The sequence below is a fragment of the Anguilla rostrata genome, chromosome 5 (genome assembly GCF_018555375.3).
Source record: "Anguilla rostrata isolate EN2019 chromosome 5, ASM1855537v3, whole genome shotgun sequence".
NCBI lineage: Eukaryota > Metazoa > Chordata > Actinopteri > Anguilliformes > Anguillidae > Anguilla > Anguilla rostrata.
In genome coordinates, this window is record NC_057937.1 from 32,794,289 (window position 1) to 32,804,564 (window position 10,276).

The window sequence follows — 10,276 nt, forward strand, 5'->3', positions numbered from 1 at the left end:
TGCCATGCCACTTTGATCAACAGTCGACTTCACTCTCTCTGGTGTTGGTATTAGGCAATTATCAAGAGTGTCAATCAAGAAATTAAACCAAATATTCCCAACCCATTCTTTTCACTCATGTTGGAAGCTAGCGTGCAAACATATAGCCTAATACATACAGTTTTCCTGGAATATTTCAGTCTCCAGAAAAAAAGAGCCAAGAGGCTGGGGATGTAGGGAACAGTAAAAAAAAAAAAAAAGAAAGTCACTTGACTGACATGACTGGTTAGGTTATGATTAGGGCACAAGGATTCTTTGCGCTGTGTACCTGGAGCGAGCAAAGTCCCTGAGCAAGCAAAGTCCCTGATGCTATAAGGGTCTGCATGTGTACGCTCATTCTGATGTCTTTAGAAGTGGCAGGTAAAAATTTCCATCACCCCGTCACAGTGGCTTGCAGGGGAAAAAGGTCATTTTAGACCCTGCAAGTTTGGCTACAAAAGTTACTCAATACTGGCATTCAAATTAACAGTATAGGGTTTTTTTCAATGTTCAGGTCATCTTAGAGAGTGGCTATTTGTGTCCCAATGGGATCTATTGAAACTCGTTAAAGCAGGGCCTTGACCTACTGAACACTCTATGTGAATACAGAACATTCAGAGTATCAATACACTCTCACTGGAATAAAGACATGGCACACAAAATTCAAGTTCAATTTGTTGACAGTAGGCCTCAAATATATAGTTTTTTACTTCAGCATCAACCTACAGTAAAACAACGGCCTTTACTTTAGAGGACATTCCTCTAGTTATCATAGCTGCAGAATAGAAAATTTCGTTCTGGTTTGGTCACAATTATGCAAATGTGCTAGACGGCAAAAAGCTACCCAGCCTGCACACACATACAGATACACACACACACACACACATTCCGTTTTTCCTTGGGCCTCTATGAAAGGGCTGGTGTAGACAATAGTGCAGACAGAGGACATGGCATTGGGAATTTTTAGCAATACAGCTATTTTCCATGCCTAATTTCAAAGGTGGGTCTGTGTGGGGGGAAACAGACTTCTGGGTCACAATGCCTACTGCCTGACAAGCCACTGGCCGCATACCTTTGAAACTTAGATACACAATACAATTACATTGAGCTGGTCAACTCGCTGAATACTAAATGGCTCTCTGGTAAGCAGCAGCTTTGCCATTGGCTGGATGGGTGTGTAGGGCTGCTGCTCTGCTACAGGCTCTGATGCACACTTAAACTTGTGTCTGAGGTCACTGCACTCTGTGGGACTTTCTGAGAAGATAAACACCAGTGCAACAACACAGTCAGAGACGCCCACACGCCGGCTTGCATTCACTCATGAGAACAAACACACAGAGACACACCGAGACGCAGACACACGCACGCACACACACACAGGGTACAGCAGCTGAAACGGATCCAGGCTCCAACTCACAACCTCACAGGGACTCCAACCTGCACTGACCCACATCTCATTATAGCCTTAAGCATGCTTAGCAAGCACGCACGGTAAGTCCTAAAGGCACTGCTGCTGCTCTCGATTAGCCTGTATCTATTGCCTGAGGTCTGAGCGGCTGAGGTGAATCATCACTTAAAGGAGAAGCTCACTCAACCACGTTTGACGGCTCCCAAAAAACATTCAGAAGCTCTTTCCAGCTTGGTTAAACATTACATAGGTGGCAGGCGTTTTCCCTGCCGTGCCTGGAAAATCACGTCAGCGTTATCACACCATCTATGCAGAGGCCGCCCAGCTGATAATTTCCTCAGAAGCTGATTCTATAAAGCCACAAACCATCAAACAAAACTGACAGCTGGTTCCCAACACCGACTCTATATTCTCATGCCAACACTCAATTTTCACAATCCCCAGTTCAATGGCTTTATTAAACCACTATTTTCAGAATATATCGTATTCGTATTCAAGTATCACCGAGAGTTAAGACTCCGGGGAGATTGTGATACAGGTTGCTAACTTGCAAACTTGGTTTTGAGTCTTACCTGCATGATGGGGAGGGAGACAGAGAGGACTTCTTTTCCCTGACAGCCATTTGTCCAGGAGAATTTTGATTCATCCAGCTGTTTCAAAGCGGTATCCTGACTCAGGGCAGCTTCAAGCTGGGGCAAGAGATCCTCTCCTAAGAGATCCGGGGTCTCCAGTCCCTCAAACCCTCCACTGTGAGCCTCTGCCAGCAGGTTCTCATCCAAAGCCTGATAGCCATTGCTGCAGGATGCTGGCGATAAGACTGACTTGCGCTCCACTAGCTGGTTCGACTGAACCTGGCTCATAGTGCCAGGAAGGCAGCCATTGCCTTCAGGTAAAATCTCTGACTGGTGGCTGTAATTTCCCTGAGCTTGCATGGCCGGGAAAGGGCACTCTCCACCCAGGCACATGGCTAGCGGTTGCTGCTGGTGCTGATGCTTCCCCATCCCGGGGAGCAAGGAGAAGGTATCCCCAGCCCCTAAGAATTTGGGCGCAGATGAGCGCAGAGCTGCAGGTCTGGCAGGGACGTTGGTAATCGCTGGCATCAGAGCAGAAGATGAAGACCCGCATGCATCCGCCACCAGCTGTCTGGGGAAGGAGTATGGTGACTGGGAGTAGGCGGTGCTAGAGCTCACAGAGCAGGATGGAAGGGAGTGTGATGCAGGTGCAGATGACCTGGGGAATTGTGGGGCCATGTTCGCTGGTGGGGCAGGGTACAGGAAACCCCCTTGGAAGCTCTGCATCCCATTCTGCTGCTGCTCGGGGCCACCTGAGAATGATGTGCTGCACATCTCCTGGTAGGACTTGGGCTGGTTCAAGGCACTGAGGGAGCCTCTCTGGTGAAACGGCCCTTCGTTCTGCTCAGTGTAGAGCTGTGAGGCGTGAGGAAGGTTATGATGGGTCTGCTGCTGCTGCTTCTCAGCAAGGTTCCTTGGAAAAAAGGAAAGTTGGTAGTGGCTACGGTCTGTGAAAGATTTTCCATGTTGGTGCACAGACTGGGCAGAGGATTGCTGCTGGGAGCTCTGGAACTGGGTATGATGGTTAAGGTGTTGGTGGTGACCTTGTTGCTGCTGCTGCAGCTGCTGTGGCAAGGGGTGGAAGTGACTCCCACTGTGGTTCTGGTTTCCCCACATGGGGCTGCTGTCTGCGTACAGCCCGTTAGACTGGTGCACCTGCTGAGCGGAGGAAATGTGGAACTGGTTCCGAGCCGACGTGCCGCAGCCACGGCTATGCTCAGTGCCAGGCAACAGCTGCCCAATTGGGTGCATGGCCGGCGTGGTGTTTAAATGGTCCGCTTGATGCCCAAAGGTCAAGCCTTGGTGTGAGGAAGTAGAGGATGAGTGGGGGTCCAAGCAAGTGGGCTTCCCAGCAGCCAAGAGGTCCACCTGCATCGACTCAAACTCGGGGCCCAGATTCAGCTCGTCCACCAGAGACACAGGCCCCGCCGTGAAGCCCTCTTCTGACAACCCATCCAGCCCTCCGACAAACAGGCTTGGGTCATCAAAGAAGTCCATCATGGGGTCGGCCATCGTGCCAACTCAAGGTGTTTCCAGTACCCTCAGAAAGGACAGCCAGCTTCTAGCTGTCGTTGGCCAAAATCCTCAAAGGCTACAGGAACACATGTCGTCCATCAAGGTAGAGTGATGAGATAGCTCTGTGCCACATTCCAAAGCATTCCTGCATGGGAAAATATAGAGTGGTCAGTCAGACTCTGCAGGTTCCCAAGCATGTTCAACATCAAAGTGACACATGGAAATGCTTATTTCTGTTGTATTGTGGTTTAACAAACCAAAGATCCAATACATCCAATACATTTTCTGGGCCAAATTTTATAACTCTATACTGTAATTAAAACCAAAAGTGAGATGCAAGGCAATAGAAAAACTGTGGCAAATTGTGATCTCTCACTCACTCACTCACTCACTCATGGACAACGTTTGAGGGAGGTTTGGTGGGACGCATGCGCAGGTGGTGCTTCGCTTAGTAGGACGCATGCGCAGGTGGTACGGCACAACATTTTTAAGCACAGCTTTATCGCCTAACGTTACTTTAGCTAACCCTAACATGTTCGCGTTTCGCCTACTTTAGCTAACCTAGTTAGCACATACGAATCGCCTACTTTAGTTAACCTAGTTAGCGCGTACAGATGCTATCCTGCACGCATGAGTAGGAACTAAGGACACACAGCTACAAACACCGATACAGATGTATGGACACATGGAGGACAACAAATAATGTTACAGAGGTGAGGACGTGCCATAGCTAGCTAGCTATATAGCAGGGGAGAACAGGGTAAGTTGTCACGCGGGTAAGTTGTCACATTGTTCATATCTCCAATAGAAGAGGCGCTATCTCAAAAATCAAATAGCTACTTTGTGTGACTACATGTTCTATGGTCAAATTCCTGTTCACATGTGGTCAAAGTCACTCTATTCTGAGGTGAGCATAATTTTCTTATTTTTCACCTTCAAAAGTAAAAAAATGATACTTTACATTTTATGTAATAAAACACTGTTAGGCATGAATGTTAAAAATTATATTTTTAACTGAGTAGAGGAGACATTATACTTTATCTGCAGTCCTATGTTGAGCTAACCTTGAGATTTAGCCAACATTAGCACACATGTCAGTTTAAGGCAAGTTGTCTCAATGTATAAATAGGCACACAGAACATGCTCAAAAAACACTGTGATACTGTGATATTTTGAAGGAAGGAAGGAAATAAGGAATTGAAGGAAGGAAGGAATAGAATAATAGAATAGATAAACTTTATTAATCCCCAGAGAGAGAAACTTTGGGAGGAAGGAATGAAGAAAGATGGTTTGAAATTATGAAAGAAAGAGAATGGCAGCACGCCACCTGATATAATGTTAAAGGCAGTGAGGCAGGTGAAGTTGCAAAAGAAATCAATCAGGAGTACGGCGAGGGATTTTGGCATAAATTACCATACTCTGACTCGGTATTGTCAAAAGGTTCCCACAGAAGAAGTAGAAAGTCAGGCAGCCGTGCCAGCAACAGTGGCTGGCTATAGAAACCTGATTTGGAGATGCAGCTTGTTCAGTATATTGTGACCTAGCAATAAACCAATATATCTAGCACCTCAGGCCAGGCAAGGTATGTGTGCCAGAACTGTAACTCCGAGGATGAGTCTGATTAGTCAGATACGGATGTTGTTTGTTGTTATTTACGGATGATTGTTTGTTGTTTTGAGTTCTTTAATGATGTTGAATTTGGTTTTGAATTTGAAATAAAAAAATCAATATGCACAATTAAGTAGTTGTGTTTTTATTTGTTCATAATCCAATATGACAACTTATCCGACATAGTGTGACAACTTACCCGCTGATGGGGCAAGTTGTCACAAGTGCACACACTGTATTTAACTGTCTACAACTTTGTACTGAAATAAGATATGAAGATGTAATGAATACAAAATATGTACCCAAGACTTCTTTCTTTCATTTGGTATGACATTTATACCATTGTGATGTATTGCGCCCAGTCAATGTAAGAAAGAGTGAAAAGTGTGACAACATACCGCGCTCTCCCCTACGTAGGGCAAAACGGAGCTTTAAAATGTCACCAGCAGTGTATGCGCATGAACTCGACAACACATTTCTCATAGAAAAGGTAGTTTGTAGCCTTTTTTTTAGTTCATTATAGTGGTGGTAAAAGTGACAAGAAGTAGGCTAAGTGGTACTGTGCTGTTAGCCTTTACTGATCACCGCACAAGGTTCATGTAAAGTAGCTAGCACAATCTGACAGCACTAACCCATAAACATGTACTGTGAATTGTACTTGCTCAATCGAACGGTAAATGTGAAAAACATTCGATTAAAGTGAGCGGCACCAAAATTTTCTGTCACACCTTCAATAAACAGCAAAACTCCCAGTAGAAGATTGAATTAAATCTTTTAACAACATATAGCCTATTTTCTGAAACGTTATCGATTCCGCTTGGCCACAGCGTGTGAAACTAGGCGATCTGGGAGTATAGTTTCTATGTAAATTACGTCAAAAGGATTCAGTCTTGTTGTTTGCTACCTAAACTTCACAGCACAGTCATTGCCGTTATCATGATTGTAGCATGAAGTGTCTATTTTCAACCAACTGCCATATGAGTGTGTAAAATCAACCAAAAAATATAGTTTGCCAAGTTGCGCCGTGGGTCTGGATGGTTTTTTGCTTGTTCTTCTGCTGAGCCTGCTGCAACATATGGGATGCAAGAAGCTGCTGTAATGTAGTCACAGCCATGCATCTGTTGGTGTTCCAGTGGTGTGACAATTTGTGGTTCAGGCCCATTTGCTATCCAAAAGCACAACTCTCATGAAATATTCACATGTGAATTCCACTTCTATTTACTATACCTTTTTTTCTATTTTCAATTTCATCATTTAAAAAAATTTAAAGGATGAAGTTTAAATATATTATGATTCCACCACAATTTAGCATAACAAATTTTTAGGCTAATCAGATCGCTTGCATCACAATCTGACTTACGAATTGTGATGCGATACCTTTGGTTTCTATCCTTGAAGTGCTTGAGCAAATCCATCCATTCCTTTTGGGTACATCTACGGGTTCTATTACTCAGTACAGCTACGTAGGCTACATGCGCGGTGTTCCCCCGTTGCTGCCAAATTGACAGAGGATGGGTCACACTTGCACTTGACACCGCTGCTTATCCCCTAAACAGGTACATCGCAGGTGCAGTTAAAGACGCGTGCCAAATTCCAACCAATACTGCTGTGTCATTCGTTCCTTTCAGACGACTCATATAAAAGTACACGGCCATCTGCGGCACTGAGTGGCACGCCACCTGCCATCCTGCGTGGGGGGAGGCAGAGACAGCTGATAAGATTTCAAACGTCTGGCTGCTGCTCGTCTTGACCACGCGATGACCTCGAATGACGGAGCGCTGCAATCAGCCGCTGACTGCCGACATGCCAGATAGCACGGCGCCGGAAAAGCATCTGACTGAGCCTTTCGGTCACAGCTGTAGCACTGCCAGATTCATTATTCATTTATCGTGGGATCTGGACTCCTTCGCTTCAGACTGGAAAATCATCCGAGACGGTACAAAATGCGGCATGGCCGCATTCGCATTATATATGGGACCAGAATCCCTTTCATTAATAGAGGAGCCTGGGGCAGGTTCGCAATGAAAAGCAGTTTGGTGTCCATCATGTCATAGTTACAGAAGCTACAGTATCTAATGCTTTCAAGTCCAATTTACATAAAGGCTAAAGGTTCTGTTGAGAGCCAAATTGACTAGACCTCCATAATTTATGCATCTGATGGTTGTTATTTTTCAGTAGTAGTATGCGTATATTTTAGATATACAAAGGTTCTGATGACCTACCCACCTTACAATGGCAGGTATCAGGGTATTGAGGGGTTTGTGGTTTAACAACTCATGTAAACTCAAAGCAGCTTGTACCAAAAAAATTATATTTCCACTGACTACTGTAAAAAAATAAATGTTAATTTTACAGTAAAATATTGGTAACTGGGTTCCCAGAACTTCACCATATAAATAAGCATAGGCGGAAAGTCCAGAGGTCAGATTGTAAAAGTCCTGCCATGTGTTTCTTTCACCCCTGAACTGATGATTTTGCCTATTAGCCTAGTTCTACCTCCTGGCTGAATAATTGTACTAATTAGCAAATCCAAGTGATTAGAACAAAATACTGGAGAGGACTTTTACTTTCTCAACCTGGAGTTTCCACCGTTATGCAGTATAATAACAGTATTTTTATCACACCATAGCAGGCTGTAGCCTATATCTAAAAAATGTTAAATGTATAACATTGTTTCCCTGTAAAGCCTACAATTATTTAGCCTACATTTCAGCTGTTTAAAATTTTGTACCTTTGATATTTTATGGACTTTTACTATAAAATTCACTGACATTTTTTACGGTGAATGCATATTCATATTAATTTCATAGCATCATTCACAATTTTAAACATTATTTTTTTATATTCTGCCGGTACTTCTTTTCTTTTCAATTCTCAAGCAACATAAGCACTTCACTCCCAAGGACCCGAGTAAGAAACATTGATATAAAAAGAATGATCAGGTAATATACACACATACAACCTCTAGAGGAGTAATGTCACTGTATAAGATGTTTGGAGGTATTTGAAGTGTATTTTCTTGCTTCAGACTACAAATCCATGAATGATAGGAGTAAAGCCAGAAGGTTATAAAATATCCTTCTGTACCTAAAATATCCTTCATCACACACAAAAACTACTTGGGCCACTCAAAGACACACAGGCTACTAAAAACTTAAATTATAGGTATTTTATAAACTCCTGAAAGTGAACTTTCGTGTTTTTGTTACAGCAGCCACCATGTCACTGAAGCAGTGAGACCAGCATACTATGTAAACCCTGGGTAAATATGATTTTAGCTGGAGTCTGCAATGATAAATCACAATTACTACAGTAATTTAGCATGCTTCCAGTTACAGACATTGAACACTTGCACAACTGTATTACAAGAACATTACACAATGATTCCATGTCTGCAGTATGCACACACACAAATATGCATACATGCAATGATAAAACAACCAAGTCGTCTTCTATAGCATTTTATGAGATTTACAAATGAGTGTCTTTGTCCATTCCACCATACATGATCTGTCCAAATATTTCAGATTCTTCAGTCTGCAGTTTGTGGACTGCTCTCTAAACCACAAATGGTCAACGAGGCTCAAATTTGGATACTGAAATGGCCCTTGCAAAACAGTAATTTTGTGGTCATTTCTTGGTTGATTTTGGGGTACGCTTGGGATCATCATCTTGCAGAAAGATCCATTTGTGGACAGGTTTTAGCCTCCAATAGGAGGGAAATCAGGTCAATGGCCAAAATGTTTTGGTACCGCTGGCAGGATTCCATGGGCTTTAAAATGTGCCAGAACCTTCTGATGCGAAACAACCCCGTAACAAAGACCACCATATTTCACTGAAGGTATGATGCCCTTTTCAACATGAGCATCCTTCCGATGCCAAAACCATGGCTGGTGAGCATGGCCAAAAAGCTCGATTTAGGTCTCAGATAACCATAACACATGGTTCTCATCAAAGCTCCAATGCTCAACTTCAATTGAAACAGCGCAGACTGTACGAGTACAAAATTATTTTCATGATTTCTTGTTCCTGGCCAGGACCTGCCATACACAAAATGTTGACAAAACATGCTTTGATTGAACATAATGTCACCAGATCAAGTTATGGCCACAGTTATTGTCAATGTCACAGGTAGACAGGTTTAAGCAATATGTGAAAGTGGTCACTCACATCTGGTACACAACAGGCATGGTATCTAGATCGGCACATCTTGTCAGCTCTTGATCCTGATGTGCAAAATTAAATATTCTATACAAGATTTTGTTTAAATGTCACTTTTATGTCACGCAATCAGCGAAATATAGCATTTGCCGTATTTATTACACCGTTCGTGTAAACTAGTATTGATCATAATTCAGAAGTCACAAGTCATTCGGGGTCCAGGGGACTATTTTTACTAGGCTACATAAAATTAAGACGCTATATGGGCAAGCTAAAAAAACTGAGTGTAGGTCTACTTAGGAATAACATTTTCACGTGTGGATTCATTTTTGTGCTCTCTGTTCCATGTTAGCTGATTAACTAGCTAAAACTGGTGCTTTTAAGTGGAATAAGTATTAGCAATCTTGTATATTCGACTAATAAAAAATGCAAGTAAAGAACAAGCAACAGGAGGTTACCAAAACATTACACACTTCGCAGATTAGGCTACTGCGTGCGCTAACTTCCTTGCTTCCATTTATTGCAGCTTTTATCCTTCTGAATTACTGCACCGAGGCGTACCTTGGCGTTCTATCGCTAGCTTCCCAGCAAACGTTGCCGTCTCTGTTGGCTAGATATTTTCTTGCTCATCGCGCGACGTTAGCAAAATAGGCGTTGACATTCTGAACTCGCCGAAGCCTTATCTTCACAGAAGGCATATATAGGATGTCAGTACAGCCTGCCTGCCTGCGGGACATTTGGCTATCTTGGTTGGTTCAACTCGTCCGTTATTTGCTGGGTCACGTCGGCTAAAGCCAGGCTGTCCCACGGAATTCGACCATAGAGACTGTATAAAAAGGATTCGACGACCTGTTCTCGATGGCTAGCTGAATATAGCTAAGATACCATTACGATAAGTGACATGGAGTCCTTTCCTTCGGGTTTCGTGAGTCCGAAAATATGTATGCACATTGCTACCTTGCAAAAACAAACTCTGAACCACCAGATAATGTGT

General features: G+C 43.3%; 1 protein-coding gene across 4 annotated transcripts in view; it reads right to left on the reverse strand.

Moving 5' to 3' along the window:
• Window positions 1-10,276, reverse strand: part of chd9 (chromodomain helicase DNA binding protein 9) — a 100,792-nt gene that overhangs the window by 88,403 nt on the left and 2,113 nt on the right. For 3 of the 4 annotated variants that reach the window (XM_064335815.1, XM_064335813.1, XM_064335814.1), the window contains exon 2: window positions 1,999-3,658. The exons of the other annotated variant lie outside the window; for it this stretch is intronic. In XM_064335815.1, the coding sequence (XP_064191885.1) occupies window positions 1,999-3,510 (1,512 nt within the window). In that variant the 5' untranslated portion in view covers window positions 3,511-3,658. The remainder of the gene's footprint in view (window positions 1-1,998; window positions 3,659-10,276) is intronic. 4 annotated transcript variants of the gene reach the window in all.